The sequence below is a fragment of the Melanaphis sacchari genome, unplaced genomic scaffold, assembly GCF_002803265.2.
Source record: "Melanaphis sacchari strain LSU unplaced genomic scaffold, SCAv2.0 Contig21_pilon_pilon, whole genome shotgun sequence".
Lineage (NCBI taxonomy): Eukaryota > Metazoa > Arthropoda > Insecta > Hemiptera > Aphididae > Melanaphis > Melanaphis sacchari.
The window spans coordinates 614,326-633,553 of NW_020271096.1; the positions used below are offsets into that span (position 1 = coordinate 614,326).

Consider the following 19,228-nt stretch of genomic DNA (forward strand, 5'->3'; position numbering starts at 1 on the left):
GCTATTTAGGAACAATTTTAATAAAATTTAAAAAACTGATCCAAGCAATACAAGGTATTATTTCATTCCTCATGAAATCTTACCACATCCATCGTCACCACTGTCGAAGTACATTGCACACCGGGGGCTCGTTAAGTTAATCGGATTATATCCGTCACTGTACCCAATCTATTTCCGAATCCGTCTCTACCTGACAATTTCCGAGGATAAAAACTTTTCTCACCGTAAGTTATACGTGCACAATACTGTTGCCCGCATAACTGCAGAGATTACGGCTTTCAGAACATAATTCAAAAACAGATTTTCAAAAGCTTTTGCCGAGTATAGTTTTGTTGAGCTACAACACAACTGCCATGGCGAACCTATGGTAAATATTTTATAAAAATATCTCACCCGTATGGCGTACGTTGTATTATTCAATATATTAGATACATCCACTGCGTCGTATGGAATAATACCAATATATAATGACTTTTTCGATAAGATGGAATTTAAAAATCAAGATAACCTCAATAATCAAGATTGAAGAGATTCAATGTAAAATACTCGTAGATTTAATGAAATTTAAAAATCAAATGTTAATTTTTTTTTAGAGTCCTGAGAAAAATCACTCAAAATATACTATCAGGTGATTAATTTGAATTTTTTACACGCAAAAACAATATTGTGTTCGTATTCTAGTTGAGCCACTGTACATGAGTATTTCCAAACTTGAAAATGTACGTGTATTTAATTAATTAGACGTTGGTGACTTCAGCAGTTGATTATCTCACTAAAAAAACAATAATGTTATATAAAAATGTTTGTTAGTAAAAAAAAAAAAAATAGCATAGCATTGTATTTTTATTATTATTATTTATAAGATTGTAGTAAAACCGGCTGCTAGCACTAATAATTAATACTTAGCATAATATTATGAGAATAAAATATGCAATAAAATCACGAAAATCCTGCATGTGTTAGAAATTAAAATGAAAACATCTGTTCGATTGTCGGTTGGGCGTTGTGTAGGATGTTGTCAAGGGACCGAATATAAAAATATACCAAATATTAAAGACGATATATAAAATTTTCCGGTATTCGTTGGATTGTAAATGTTTTATTCATGAAAACATTTTTCCAAGATTGTATAGTATATGTGCAAAAATATTATACTGATACTATCATTGTATGCGATTTCACAGGTGGCCGGGTGGTAGATAAAAAAAACGAATGACTTAGTCATAGTATTTACTTGGCAATATTTTCCAATGTTTGAAAAAACAGGTTTCGTCTGTATATCTAATTGGTGCACAGATAATAATAGTATAATACATGACGATGAGTTTGCTAACCATAAGTAGTATCCTAGTTCCTTATTTTTTTATCGATATCTTAGCATGATACGATATATTAAACAATAAACCAGAATTTTCATAAAATAATCAATTATTTTAGGTATTAAAATAAATAAAATCTAATAAACTGTAGTTTTTTTGACTATTTATCTTAATTTAATCAACGCATACATACGAGTATAATATTATATTCTATAACATGTTTATTATTATTTAGCCTTTTTTTTTTTTTTTTTTTTTTTTGTAATTGAAAATAAACGTTTAATAGAGTGAGCAAGTAGTTATAGCATGTCATATAATATACAGTCACACCTAAGTTATGTATTTGAATGTTTAAATCAAGAATGCATCTTATCAGCTGTATTTTTTATCTAATAAAAACGTCTTTTACAAACATAAATAGGTATGTGTTCGTTTGTAGATTAAATATTGAGGAAGCGAGTTAAAAGTTTTATGCTTACTAGACGTTAAACAACCCGATTTCTTGAATATCGTCCAAATAAATGACATTATTCCGTATCAAAGATTCTACGACACTATTAACATGGCATGCGAGTAATCTGCTAGCTATTCCCAGTGGCGTTGATTCCTCAAACTCCAACGAACAAAGCTGTTGTGCTTTGCTGAGTCTCAAGAATAAATATACAAATACCCAAACTTATAAATATATAAAATATGTTTTGTTTGTTGTATGTATTCAAGCGTTACAGAACATGGAAAAATAAAACATTTAAATTTTATCAACTACCTTTTAGATGTGTTGTAGATACACGATTTGATCAATTTAAAATCGACCTATTTTGTGTAACACGATAGAAAATATTTGGTTTTCCGCTTGAAAACATTTTCCAAAATAATAATTACTATTTCATTTTAAATCAAGTCAAAGTCACTACGTCCGTAGGATGGCTAGATCAAATTTTAAGAAATCTGGGACACCAGAGTTGAACTGTTTTCATAAAAAAATAGATAATTATATGTATTTAAATATAATTTTTTCCTCCACCTTTTCAGTATTTTCAGTATGATATATTATAGTCTAGAGATTAGACATACACGTTATTGGTTAATTAGGTATGAAAATATATTAAAATGAATAAATTAAATAAGATATTTTAAGTTTTGAAAAATATGCAAATTTAGGTAAATTCTTCGGGTTTATTATTTTCTTTAATTTTTTTCGTCCTTGGACACTTTTTATTTTTCAGTGTTGTGAAAACTTTCTTCAGTAATGTACATTTTTTTATTATTTCGTTGTTAAGTTCAATACAAGTCACGTGTTTTTGCTGTCAGACAGTATTATATTGTTCTTGAATTCATATGATTTCAAACGTCAGTCCGATTAGTTGTCATCAAAGAGAATACTTGCTCTGACGCGTTTGATCTTGATAAACAAAATGCAAACTCTACAATAATTGCAAGATTTGAAAAATTTACATCTATTTTTTTTAAACTTATCAAATATTAAATTTGTTCCTATTTTCATTCTTTTAAAATATAAATTTGTGATTAGTCATTAAATTTATCTTGAAAAATATTTATAAAAGACATAACCTCATCAATGCATCCATTATTATTTATCTTAATATATTTTAATAACATTTTTATTACTTTCTTAGGATTTTTCCATGTAACTATATTTTTGTTTGTCCAGTGTCACTAATTTAATTCAATCAATAGTGCCTGGTTAAGTAATATAAATTTTTAAATATATGTTATACATAAATCTTAAAACTTTTAAAATTTTTTACGAAATTCTTTTTTAACTAAATAAGCAATAACCCTCTTCTTCAACATCATCTATCAAGATTTCCATTTCTATATTCATAAAATTTTCTTTTTTTTTGTTTTTCAGGTTATTTAGTAAACTATTTAATAAACTTGTATCATTTAATTCTAACGTCGAAATTTTTCCCATATTTTTTTTTTTTTTTTGTATATTGAACGGTTTAAGCATACTTTGTATAAACATTATATTTAATAAGTGACGTCTTGAAAAATATCAACCGGTATCTTATGATTAAAATTTTGTGAAAGATATATGATTTTAAGTTATCAAACATTAAAATAATTATATTTATTAAAATAGATAGAAGTTAAAGATATTAAGTTGGTAAAATTAGAAAGTGATTAACCAATTATTACTATTATTTTAAAAAGTTTCAACGTTTATTATCAAAATTTTTAATAATTATAACTAATAAAAATAAAATATTGTTATGTTATAACTAATAATATTAACACACTATAATAGTGACCCATTCGATACCTAACGTACTACAAATAGGTGTCCATTTACCACCTTTTTATTATCATTAAATTATTCCAAACACAACCTACTAGTATCCCATAACGGGATGATTTGGCAATTTATAATAAGAAAATAACTTCAAGGAATATCAAAAATTATTGCCGTTTAGTACAGACTACACCCATAATTGGTTAGCATAATAAGTGGTTAGATAAAATTACTGTTTAGAGTGAAGCAAGAACATAACTTTTTTTTTTTTAATTATGATAAGGTTTTTTGCCAATAGTCACCTACCTATATGTCAAAAGACATAGATAGTATATTTTAGTAATGCTCTTTTTTATCATTATATTATTGTTTGTATGTTATTAGTTATAGATTAATATAGCTCAATAAAACATCAGTATCGACCCCAGAGAGTAAATAAAATAATATAATAAACTTATATTTTTCTACATTATACTGTAAATAGTTTTAATTTAATCCTATTAATGTATCGATTTGTTATTCGCGAAATTATTTACATCAGAATATTATAGTTTTGATGTATACAATTTGTAATTTAATAGGGGTTTGAGCTGTTGTTGGTTTAGAAAGGGCTAGTCAATAAATATCGGTGGTCCGGTGTTCGAAGCTTTCATACCTCCAGGTAGTGGAACCACTGCTGACATTGCTATATCATTTATTCGTGTTGGAGATTTAAACTTGTTGATATTTTGGTACATTATTTGTCACCATAATAACGCACCATGGTTTTTATAGTTCGCCTTTCGCAAACGGGCTTTCGTTTATCTGTGAAATGCGTGCTAGAAGATGGGTATATTAAAATCCGTAGATAAGGTACTTCTACATAATACTATAGTATAAACGGATAAACGGGGTTTTCTTGGACTATTCGAACACCTATAATAATAAAAAGTGAAGTTTTGCACTTTTGCGTGCTATAAAAAGCTATATTTATTATTTATATTTACATAAAATCAAACAGCCAACAAAGTTTAACTCAAAAGAACAGACAAGATACGGCCTTGGTTTAGAATAATATTATAAATTATAATACATAGCGTAAACTTCAAGTGAACGCGTATTTTTTTACCCGTTTAACATTATATATTCGTATAATAGTGCAACGTTAAAAGTTTGTCGACGGGTAATCCTATAAAATACGAACTAGATACCTCGACACATGGTGCAAATAGTCTTTAAAATTTAATTCGCCCGACGTAACTTATAATCTATCAATAATGTTGCACTGAGAATGTTCGTCTCTATTGTATCTTTTGATAATGCTGAAATTACGCAATTATTTATTACAAATATTAGGTATAAAACTATATTTAAAAAAAAATATACTTAAATTTAGTTATATACAAATCTATGCACGGCCCTGTGGCAATACGATATTTATCTTTTTATATGGTAATTGCCAGTTTTTTTACAGTGGTTTTATGAAAAAATCAATCAATGATTTCCTCAAAAATGTTGATGCATCTAAATTGAAATAATAATAAACAGGTCGTAGTTTTAAAATTATTGTACAGTATATTATATAGAATATAGAAATAATTACTAATAATTTTAAATTAAATATAAAATTGATGTCATATTTAGACTAATTCATATATTGTTAAGACGATTTTCACAAATTATACATTTCTAATTTATTATTGTAATATAATCATTAATAGGTAACTACCATATTTTTAAGAAACACTTAAATATTATAAACTATTTATATATATATATATTCACATCTTCAAACCTATTATCATACTACACTATTTATTCTTAAAACACTAAGTTAAGTAATTCAAAAACTACTATTAAAATTTCACTTTGTGTTGATAAAAATGTACCTATTAAAAAAATACGTGTTTCTAAATAAACAGCAAATATTAGATGTTCTTTTTTTAAAAAAAAAAAAAAAAGTATTGTATGTTATCATGAATGGTATTGGACGCGTGATTTTTTTTTTTTTTGAAATACACTATTTAAGTATACTTAAACATAAAAATTTCAAAAATCAAAATTTGAATAAATTTATAATTGTAAGGTATTGGGGTGTGAGTAGAACACCTAGTTCTGTTTGATTGTACCATTATTATAGTATGTATAAAATGTAAGTAACTTGACTTCTTTTATGCGTATTTATATATTATTTTTGCACGCATACGTCGATAATTGTTAGCAGTTTTCAAACAAAAGCTGTTTTCATTGTACTGGCCAAGTAAAGGATGACGAAAAAGTTGATTTTTAATTATTTCTTTTTTTTTATTGTCTTTTATGTGTTATTACCTTAAGTTTCCAGTGTTGTCTGAATGTGTTTTTCGGGAGCAGCTTATGATATTGTTTTAAGAATAATGATTATGATTTCGGAGTAGTGAATGTATAGAGAGATAAGAAATTATTCCGCATCCGAACCGTTAAACGAAGGCCAAAGCAGTATATTTATATAGGTACACCGAACAATAATGCTTCTCCGAGAGATAAATTCGTTTGTAGGGGTGGTTATCAAAATTGCATTTATTATACCTATACCTACCCACGTGCGTCTTACATAAACAATAAATATTATCATAATTGGCTTTTATTAACGATAATTATGCTTATCTCGCTTTGCATATTTATATATATAATATATTTATATATGAGTGTTATATACATTGTATGTGTATATTGTGTAACCATATTATAATATAATATTCTATAATATTTCACTGCACTTATATTATATTGCTAGTCGCAAATCTACAGTGTGTTTATTGTATTTGCATTTGATATATTCGCGTCGAAACATCGTACACTAATGTGCCCTCATAAATATTCATTTACTTGCAATAACCATAATAAACGCTATGATGTTCTTTATTTGTTTCGAAAATACTCGTACAAAATGTATTGTTAATATAAATGTGACATCTGAAAAAACATATTATATTGTTGAATTAATACATCAACAAATATAATATAGAATGTTATGACGGTATATCTATATCTATACCGAGTATAAGACAATTTACATAGCGGTTGTATGTGTATTAATTAATTCCCTTACCGGAACATTAATTTTTAACGGAATACTGTTCAAGATTTGTAATGAATTACACACTCAGCATATTCTTGTAAGTTGTAGAATAGTAGGTAATATAAAAGAGCGATATTTGATTATAAATTAAAATAATTAACTATAGACGTTATAATGTTATTATTCTACGGTACAAACATTATCGATCTCGTATATACCCGTGTTATATTATATTATGTATCAAAAAATTATAGCTTCAAATTTTATAAGCTTTTTACGTCAAAATACCCCGTCGATTAATAACTATAGCCGCACATTAATTCCCTTCAATATATAGGGTTACCGGAAAGTTAATTTACAGTTGTTTCTAGATATTGGCAATAAAAAAATCCTATATTTTATGGTAGATATTATCTATTTGTTTATATTTATCCTTGAACTTTTCTTAAACAATTCAATACACACGTATATATATATATATATATATATATATATGTGTGTGTGTGTGTGTATTATATTATATTGGTTTTATTGAACAATTTTATTTTAAGTGAATGTTTAAGTGTTTCATATAAATAATAAAAGTGAAATTCAAAATACAAACTCCAATTTTATGGTATTAAGATTATGATATCAAATCTACCAAGAAGTACAATGGAAGTACAATAATTTCTAAAAACAATTTTAGCACAAAAACAACGACATATAATCTAAGATATGAAAAGTTTCTTGATGTATAAAAAGGAAAAATATTACTTATATTTGAGTAGAGTCAACAAACTACTTCTTAAAAATGATTTAAACTCATTGGTACGGGAAATCACGCTCTAAGATAATAAACATTTTACCATATAAAAAGATACCACATATTTCAAAAGATATGAAGAAATTATTTAAAAATAAATTAGTTATAAAAATAAAATACTATAGAGTTAGTAAAAAATGGTTGTAGAAATCAATTTATTAAAGTGAATTATAACTTATATCAGTATAGCTGATGAATTAAATGATGTATAATATATATTTTTAAATTATTAAAAGTTAATTTTATTATTTAACTTTTATAATAAAAAAAAATAAAAAAAATATAACCTTATAGTTAATTATGAGTAGTGTATTCACATTTAACTAATAAAAGTATTTAGATAAATAACGATAGGAAAGACACTGAGAAGCTTCAATAAATGTAAAATAACATATTATTTATTATCAATTGTAAAAAATGGAAAAAAAATAATATCGAATTTCTCACGAGCATGCAGGGTTTATTAAAACAAGTATATTTATTGTTGTTGCTACATGGGGAATTCATTTGATCGTCATGTCAAATAACAACATAATATTTTATCTGGATTTGTTAATTATATTTACCAGAGATATCTATTTTATTTTGCATATTTTTGCACTGCTATAGTAAAATATTAAACGAAGTATATTTACAATAATACAATAAAATATAAAAATTTATAGTATTCAATATATTTATGTATTACTTATAATACTTATTTAAGACAATAAGTGTAAAAATAACGATGCTTAATAGTATACTATATAGTAGAACTGTAATTAGATAGTAATGATCATATTATACTATATAATTGGAACATATTCAATATTTCTTTTTATTAAAACATAATTTTTACGAATATTTTACTATTAAAGGTTTAAAATCATATAATATTATTACAATAAAAGAATCATGAAAACTAATTTTATCAATACGAACAAAAATAGTAATAATTTCATTTCATGGTAAAATACGATCTTTGTTCACATCATTAATAACACATACGCTAAAACATATTTGAATAATAATAATAACTAATAGCTTTATGTTTAAAAAAATATTTAAAATATTGTGTTGCTTTGATGTTATTATGTCAACACTTAACAGTGTTTTGAACGTATATAAAATAATTTAATACCTTGTTGATATTTGTTGTACTTTGTGAGGTCGGCTTATAAAGGTAATATTATATTGTATTTAAGTTTTCGTTGTGTTTAGTTTTCAACGTGAAACTGTTATTGAACATTAATGAGGAGGTAGTACATAATACATTAAGCCCTTTGTTTATTTATTCTAATAATGTAACTATATAACCATATTATTTCAATAAACAATAATATAATAATGAGTATGTATGGAATATGTACGGATTACAAGTCTTTTTAATATTTATTATTGGGTGGGTATACCGTGTACATAATACTACTTAATACGTCTTTAAGAATTGAGTTAAATTTTATTTCAACGAATATATAGCCAGCACGTGACTAAAAATTAGATTCCACTATTTTTCGAAGTCCCCTTTTATAAGCATCTCAAACGGTAGATATTAAATATTTATTTTTTTCAATTTTAAAATGTTTTAATAAAGTTATACTAGAATATAATTGATAGGTTGACGATTAAGCATTATAAGTCAGTTTTATATTTATGAATACAATTTGAAATATTTAACTTAATTGTGAATACTGGGATTAAGTGGAAGTTGAGATAATTCTCTCAAAATGTATAAATAAATAGAGGATATACCTGGTGTATATGTTTACGATTTAAAACTGTTTAAACAACTGATATTATTAGGTACAAGTATGCATTATGTAATATACGCAATTTTAGTGACGCATTAGTATAACTAAGTTCTACATACTCAACAAACTGAGAATTTTTACTATCTCAGAGTAAACACTATAGTAGAGTATTATGATAATAATAAATAGTTAAAATACGGTTGAGAGCGTTTTATTTTTGTAAATACGTTTGTTAAATGTTGCAGAAATCGTATTTATTTATTTTTGTTTTCTTATAATTTATATAATATGTTTGTGCTAACTTAAATGTATACATTTCGTTTAAATGTATCAACAAAGTTGAGATGGTGCAGTAATAAGTAAACCTACATTAATCTAAGTTGGATTTCAACAGTTTGAATACATAAAATATACGGCAAGTAAATATACATTATTAAAGTCGTTTGTCGTTCAAGTTGTCTAACTCATGTCCCTATGATTACTTGCGTGAGTATTTAAGTGAGTGTGTTCCAAACGTCTGAATTGTTTTGTGCATCACGGAGGACGAGGGTTAAGTGTACACCATTTGAAGATCCACACACTATAATAATGACTGTAACGATCACATATCGTAATTTATTTATATATAATCATTATGTTTAATTGAATTAGATGGTTGAACGATAAACGATAATTTCGAGACTAGTTAATGTCCTCGCAATAAAATGTGCGTTGCGTTTTGTTTCGTTTCGTCTTTATTTTTTTATTTTGAAATTAGACAACAAAAACCGTTATTGTACTTAATACTCGTCCTTATTGTCAATTTCTTAAGATTTATTCAACTAAGAGTGCAATTTTCGGTAATTTGGTTGGTTGCTTATATTATAAACTATTATTATGACGTGCGAAAACAATAATTTCGTTGTATACATATATAATGTTATGACTGTGGCTGTTAATTGGTTATGGGTTGCTTAATTTGAAGTGAATTCTGCCCAGTAAACGAGGTAAGGGTTGACGAATTAGTTCATTATAGTCCGGTTGCTCCTGTCAGGAACACTTAGCTAAGTAACTGTTATATTGTCGTAAACAGACTTTACTGACTATGTTTAAACAATATTGTATAAAGGGTCAATTAAAAAAAAATATGAATACCACATTTCCCCCTCCCGATGATTTACCTACTAATTTAAAGCGGTTAAGGTCAAACTCAATTAACACGCCGGTTAGATTAGTGCCATAAAGTTTCTTCTAGTAATCTAGTGAATTATTATACTCGTGATGGGTTGATTGGTAAGTTGCTTAGCTGTATATTTTATTTTCACTTCGATTTTATATCGTTAATTTCACGTTCGAAGAACTAAATTTGCACTTAATATTCAAAAACTTGATTGACATGAGTATAACACTAGTTAGAATTGTACAGTCGATCTTGTCCAGCATATTTTATCCGGAATATTTAAATGCATTGTTATTTTAATATTAATAACTAAGAAATTAAATTTTATGATTAAACTACGATTATCATAAATTGAACTGTATTTGCATACCTTAAATGTTTAAAAGGTTACTTTTGAAAAACTTTGAGTAAAAACTTAAATTTATAAATTAGTTGTTTAATTTAATGTTTTTACTTTGATAAAAGAAAACTTATTTATTTATTTTTTAAGAAATTCAATTAAAAACATTAATTTGCTTGGCCATATCGATTTAAGCTTAATTAAATTAAAGTAATGTTTACAGAAACATAAAACTAAGTTAAATACAAATGTTTGTTTTTCAAAAATTGATTACAAATTACGATTTAGAAAAAGTATAGATTTCCAATCATAAAATGTTTTATTTGAAAAAAAAAAAAACGACTTTAAAGTGTTTGTTTTCATAATAATTTATTGAATAATCTACAAAAGGTTTTGAATCAAAATCGGTGTAAAAACTCATCCATCTGTTATATTAAATTCGATAAAAAAAATGATCTTTTATCTTCTATTCTGTGTATATAGATTTAAAATATGTTGACTCTACAATGTAAACTTAAAAACTTTTAAGAATCACTTATGGGATGGGAGATCGTACATTTTTTGTTATATAGTACTTATAAATATCTATGACTTTGTCAGAAAAACCTTGTAAAACAGTATCTATGTACTAAGTATTTGGACGTGAACGATGAGTTAAATTCTTTCTGCAATATATCTACCTGTCAACTCAAGAAGTAATAATACGAGTATTTAACCATGGTTTTTAAAGACAGAGTCTGACGAAACTGCAGTCATATTTATTAGTAACGAGTTGGAATGTTTCACATGCAATCATTATTGTATTAATTGAAATAAAAATATAATAAATAAAATATACATTATAATATGTTAACGATGTAAAAAATTCTATCCGTTTTTGATTTTTTTGGTCTTATACTCAATATAAGTAGTTTATCTGATGCTGTGGTGGAACTCTGATTTTACGTACACGTGAAACTCTCTTAAGGTCTCAGATGTTTTGAAGAATCAAATGAGTGATCGCTAAAACATTTATTTTTTTTATCATGCTTTATTTTTACTACATTAAACTATGAAAAAGGTGGTTTGAGTTGACTCGATCACTTTAATGGAATTGTATATGAAAAACGATTTAGATTGGAGCCGTTCTTATCTATTTTATATATATTATTTATGTTTTAACTATATGATTCTATTGCAATATCAGGTTAGGTTAATATATTATATTATAATAATTCATACATAGTCACAATTATAATAAATTAATGTTATTCATTACTTTTTTCTTTTATAGTCGGAACACATATAGTTTTGGTTTATTTCTTTAGATTGCTAACAAATAACTACTATTGTGTGTTTAGTTATCAAATCATAAATATAATAAATGCTTTTGTAGTTTTGCGAGACTCGAGTAGAAACTATAAGTTAAAGAGTGCTATATCATGAATATTTTTACATTATTCAACTTTTTTATAAGAATTTTATAAGGCAGTAATTATTTCACATTATACAACATATTATTATGAAACACAATTTATCTTAACATGCATCTTGTGAATTTTTTTTTTCAAATAATAATAAATAATCAATTTGGTAATGGTTATTTTTGTTCTTTAATATTACATTAAAAAAAAAAAAAAAAAAAAGATTGTATTATTTAATGTTCATGTATACAATTATTATTCAAAATAAACGTGCCAATATGTGACACAAATTTTTTTCAAATATTTAGTTTGACTACTTATCTACAAAATTACAATGAAAAAGACATTTAGAAGGAAATAAGGTATAGGCTCTGATTTAAAATAAAAATTTAAATTAATGACAGGAATAATTCTCCATCATTTGTTTTATCTCTTGTTTTTATTAGTATGTGTATGATATCACAGTTTAAATCAACTAGCAATGGACGCACGTGCCGTTTGTACATGACCGTTTTATAGCGATGCGTTTTTATCCTTAATCTACCGCTCTTTTTGACAAGTAATGGCTTCTTTTTCATAGTTTTGTGTGTTATGCTTTAAAATTTCAAAAACAATTAAATTTTTATTTAAATACTATTATTTTTAGTATGTAATATATATTCATATTCATATTATTATTTTTTCAATACTTACGATTTTTTTTTTTTATGATGTATAATATTATTATATATCATTCCTAGTAAATTAATTAAGTTAAATTTTATTTATTTATTAATTTTTTTGTTGATTTTAAAATATTATTAATTATTCTTGTTAAGTACTCATCATAATTATGTGAATCTGTATATATATTTGAAGGTGTTGATAGTTCTTAAAAATAAAAAAGATATCTTATTATAATTTTTCTTATAACTCATGAAAATAATTTTTGTAAATTTACGACGGATGAAAATGTTTCTTGCATGATTTATAGAGAATTAAAATTAGTAAAAAATGTCGTTTGTGTGTAATTATCAGATACATAAATGGCATATCTATTCTATAACATTGGTTATTTATTAGAATTTATAACGTGCGACATACTTTTTATTATAGATATTTTAAAAATGATGGTGTTAAAAATATATTTCTTTATAAATATCTTAATGGAGCTCTGGAAGTTTTATTTGTCAGTTTTGGGAAATCTAGTTCCGCTATCGAATAAAAATAAAATATATTATATTACATAGGTATTTATATGTTCCGTATAGTTTTATTGCATTTTAAACGCGTATAATTTAGTAAATAAACCAACCAGCAGAATAAAAAATATCTACTCTTTTCAATAATAATGAATAACCTACTCTATTTGACAGCAGTAACAGCATTTCATTGTGCAGATACAATCCGGAAGCGGATTTTCAATCATGGTTTGAATTTTCAAAACTCCTTTCTGTTTCAGTTATGGTGGTGTGTGCCAATCCGTTAACAGTCAGGGAAATACTGTTGGCCGCTGAAGAACTCAACATGATTGATAGTGGAGAATACGTGTTTTTCAACATTGAGCTATTCAGCAGGTAATTCATCTTTATATTAATGCGGTGTGCTATGATACAAAAGAAACGGCTCATTCAGTGAGAAAATAATGTGTTTATTATTAGCTAATAACGGTAGATCGCATAGGTACACATTTTTTTATATGCTGAAAAAGTAAATTATTTTAAAACTAATAATACCTATGGTAATATGTATATTTTTTTCTATATATCACAGCACAATTATTGATTGGATTTGTTAAGTAAAAACTTAAAACAAAATAATAATCTTTTAAATAATTGGCTGTTTAATATAAAAATTAAACTGAATTTAAATTAAAATGTTATGATTTAATTCATCTGTAAATACATTTTATTATAATTTGATTATACAAAAGAATTCTTTTGACAGTATAATTTTCAGATTAAATATTAATGCAATTGTTAAGAAAATTTAAATAGATTTAACTTAAGTTCATACATTTGACAGAATACAAAGAAAAATATAATGTTGTAGACGATGTAAAATAGACTTAAAATATTACGACTAACGACTTGTATTTTATTAAATATTCTTAAATTAAATGAAAATTAAAATACAAAAAAAAAAAAAAAAAACAGGAACTTAAATAGTATTTTATTATTAAATAAAATATGATAAAGTAAATTTTTCATACACTCAATGCTCAGTTGTATGTAATTATATACTTATAGTAAAACAAAAATAATTGAATAAATTGAAAATTAAATTTGAATGAAAAAAGAATTTTTATTTGCTATTAAAATCTAAAAAAAATCTATTAAATAATGTGTATAATTAAAAAATATGTGTTATTCGATATGTTACTGAGTTAAAAATTTAAGATAGAATTTGTTGGTAGGTATGAGTAAATTATAAAGCTTAAAATATCTAAAATATTTTAAAATAATTGTAAATGCTTTTAATACAATACAATAATATCATGTTCAAATCAAGTATATAGTATAAATAATTATAATATTATACAGCATAGTACGCATATCTGAATATTAATATTGTCGATTTGATTTATCAAATATTTTGATCACTTTTTTCTGCAGTTCCTGGATTTTAATAAAAACCAATATGGGGTGGTACAAATTGAAACAAACAAAACTTTAAAAATTTATTTTATAACTTTTCACGGATAATGATTCTCCCCAAAAATGTAACGAGATCTGAGCAGGAAATAAGAGTGAGTAGATTGGCGGTATTTTCCGGGTAGTACATATATTTAGTTTATTTGGTTTTCGTTTCTCTGCAGCGTTTCATAAGTACTTACCCATATAGTATTTACAGGGTGAATCTTAAAATGTAATTTTATTATTAAACAAAATTGAGTATTTTAAAGTATTTTTTTTTTTTTTTAACATAACTTTAAGTTAATATAAAACCACATAGCTAAAAAATTATATTTTTCATTATTTTGATTTTATTTTAAATTTTTTGAATAAGTATATAGATTTTCATTTAATTTCTACAAAGAATATTTTCAGAGTACTTTGGTGTAAAAAATATGGTTATATGATTATTAATAGCGAATAATTAATATTAGTTCATAAGCGAAATAGAAGATTACTTTCTTACTTTCTTATTCTAATCTACATATCAAAAAAAAATAATATATTCTTATAAAAAATTAACGAACTGGTTAAAAACGTTGTATCGATGAATCAAATACTCCAAAAATATGGAATGTAAATTTATAAACACATTTTGTACGTAAAAAAAGTGAAAATTAAAAAAAATACTAATGATAGAGTTTTTTTAGATTGTTTTTCAAAACAAACACTTTTTTTGAAAATTGAAAGTTTTCAAATTAAGGAGTGTAGACGCATAAATGTATCACATTGTATACAATTTTTCGTAATCTTCGACGTAAGATAAGTAGTTTATTGGCTGCAGATAAAATCCGAGGAGCGCACACGCTAGCCTGCTAAGAAGCAATTGCCAAAATCTGTCATTTTTCTTCCCCGCGGGCCATTACTAGTATTTAGTGTGTACGAAGTAAATCAAACGATTTATACTCTTGGATTTAAAATTAAGTATAAAATGGGTATCACTGTAGAAATATTTTACTTTAAATTAATATCCATCAATGTTTGATAAGTCGTAAACTTCTGAATTTCTTATAGTCCTTATAACACTATAAGTATATCATTGTATTTAATATATTAATTGTAAAAATAATTCATACTCTATTTCAGTGGTTCTTAACCTTTTCATGTTCACGGCACATTTATCATAACTACACAGTTTGACGGAACACTATAGTAATGAAATAATAAAAAGCAAACAAAAAGAGGCATTTTTATTTTAATTATTGTTTTTTATTATTAATATATTATATGATTAAAAATTAATACCTAATAATACTATACACATGTACCACGGTCGCAGAACACCGGTTGAGAAACACTGCTCTATTTGATAATGAACATACCTTGAATATTAGGTATAATTTAAAGGCGTTGAAATTCGTGAATCATAATTTAAGTTTGTTAATTTAAACAAGTTCAAATTAAGTTACAAAAATGAGATGATCCATTTTATCTATTATTAAGTATCTGTCTTATTTATAAGTATTTATAAGGGATATAATAACACTTTTTAAACAATAGCTTAAAGAAAAATATTTGATAAAAATATGACAAAATGAGTAAGTCGCTGTAATTTATAAGTGTTAAATTTGAATTCAAAGAAAAATTATCACAAAATAAAAATAAAAACGGTTCATTTAGACTATATTTATAAGTGAATGTAATAATAAATGTGTATTGCTATATAAAAGTAGATAATCAATTTTACTATAATTGTCATCCAGTAGGTTGGAAGAATTTTTGCAGTAAAATTTGAACTTCAAATTTCTGTAAAAAGTAATTATATTTTTATAATTGTTTTGGACCATTCGGTTTCAGTATTATGGGTATTATGTAGTATCTACCTATGAGTTATGGTAAATATTGTATACAATTTCAAAGCTTTATGACAATGTAAGAAAATATGTTCTATCGATAGTTATAGTAAACACGAAAAAAAATTGAAAATGTCAAATATCTGCAAATAGCTAAAAAAGAGTTACCATATTTTCAAAAAAAATATTCCACATATAAGCCATGAACATTTTGAAAAATACTATGAGTTTCAATCTCTCAAAGTACCAAATAAATCTAATTTGCTACCAAAAACCACACTCAAATTCAATAAACGAAATATTTTTATTGTTCCGAAAGGTGATGATAGACCCAAAAAATACACATTCACGCACGTACACTTACATATATGATCTTAAAATCAATAAACCCATTGCATTGCTTAAAATCTAAAATAAAAATAAATTTAAAAAAAAACTAACTAAATTTAAATTCATATGACGTCACACGCCTATAAATTGATCTGTGTGAAAAAGATCCACTAAATAATATCTTCAGTATCATTTTGTTTTTTTTAACTTCTTGAAAAATAATGTTATTTAAGTTTTAAAGATATTAAACTACCAGATTTTAAAACTATAATAACTATTTTTTGTATTAATGATACAAAATAAGTAATAAAAAAAAAAAAAAATTAATAATATGAGTAAAATATAGAAAATATTTTCTTTTTTATTCAGTATATATTTGACTTCTAAACTATTACTATAGCTTAAGTGGTTGTTTTACGAGTGAAACTTTTTTTTTATGTAATAATTATCTCGTAACTAAGCAACAACTAACAATGTTACATTGAAAGTATACTGGATTTTAACTTACTTTGAAATAGTATATTTAAGATTTTAAATTTTAACTTTTCTTAACATTCCATTAGAGTTTACTACGTTAAGCACCTTAAAAAGTGGGTGTGTAATTATGTAAGTGTGTGTGCAACTGAGGAATTGTGTGGCATTCTCTTGAGAATGGGTAAAATAAAATAAAATACCATAATTCTACTTTATAATCCATTTTTGAATTGGAAACTAATAAAGAAGAAATCAAATCATCGTTAAATAAAAATAACATTTCTAATAAATTATTTAAAAAAATATTATTTAAGTTTTTTTTTGTTATTAATTAATTCTATACAACGTGTAAACGTATTATTTATTTTAATAAAATTACCATCCAATAATATATATATATATATATATTAATATATATATTAGTAGTTGTATTACATTCATAAATTTATTTTTGATGTTTAAGCAGTTATTTTTGAATATTTTTCTTCTATTTGTTAGAATATTATCGCTTGACTGTAGTTATTAGAAACATTTAATATTTGAATTTTATTCATGAATTGTTTGAAATCATATATTAATTTTTTTATAATAAGTAAAACTACATAAACTTACTTATTAATTAATTTGAATTGATAAATAAAATCAAATAAAATTATTTGAACCAACTCATAATTATTGGAAATTCTAACATTATACTGTTAAAGTTTGTATGTGAAACTTTACAACTTTAAATTTAAATTCGTTTAAACTAAGGATAAATTTCAATTATGTTGATGATATCTTAATTTGTATTAATCTGCTATTTACATTATAACAATATTATAGTCGCTAATTTAATATTAAAAATGATTAATAACTTTTTTCAACTGAAATTGTTAATTTTAATATATAAGTATAAAATATTAAATTACATTTTATTTTTTTTGAATAAATTTTGGTTTCTGTATTACTAAGAATTTCAACCGAAAGAAATAAATTAGCTATAGTTGTAATACTGATACTTTACATAAACATAATTATAAAAATAATATCTTTTTTTTTTTTTTTTTTTTTAATACAGATGAGTTTGTTCTGCTTATTCAAAAAAAAAAAAAAAAACATGGATTGCTATCATGGCATTTAAAATTTATAAATGTACATTTTTTTTATGTATCTAAAATCTATACACAATATACATACAATCAATTATAATATTTTATTATTTATTAGTTTAAATAACATTCATTTTTACTTTTTTCCTTGTTTTATTAATGAATCACATTAACCACACTCGTTTGCAAGGCCAGACATTTTAGTAAAAAATAATATTTAAATTACTTTATTATTTTGAATTACCCAAATTTAAAAGGCAAAGTGGTATACGTTAGCCATGTGGACATAAATATTCTGGTACAAATAATATGAAGATAAATATGTTTTTATAGAGCGAGATACAAATAAAATGTCTGTGGGATCTATTGCGTCATTCATCAAAACTAAATTAACACTGTTATACATTTCTATTTAGTTTCACATTTTACAGAGTACCCAAAATAAAGTTGTAATTTATTTTAAAGTGAATACCCTTTCAAGATAAGCTCTATTGTACAAGTAAAAGTCTTTTCACTAATACATTTTTTTTTACTTATTAATGATAGAAATAAAAATTTACAACAATACTACGGAAATATTTAATTCATTAAGTATGATAAATATTTAAGATACAAGGCGTTGCTATTTTTAAGCAATCATATTTTATTACAAATATAAAAGCAGACAAAACAGTAAGCCGTGTGAGTTTTTTACATATATTTTATTAAAATATCATCAATTTATTCGACCGATTGTTGAATTCATACAAAAACTTTTCATATTTTAAACATCCATACATAAAAATAATATATTAATATTTAATTTAAATAACATGAATCATTCAAATTTACAAGCA

General features: G+C 24.4%; 1 protein-coding gene across 1 annotated transcript in view; it reads left to right on the top strand.

Moving 5' to 3' along the window:
* LOC112594101 (atrial natriuretic peptide receptor 1) overlaps positions 1-19,228 on the top strand; it is a 288,296-nt gene that overhangs the window by 82,115 nt on the left and 186,953 nt on the right. Inside the window, exon 4 of the mRNA XM_025338728.1 lies at positions 13,492-13,606. Within this exon, the coding sequence (XP_025194513.1) occupies positions 13,492-13,606 (115 nt within the window). The remainder of the gene's footprint in view (positions 1-13,491; positions 13,607-19,228) is intronic.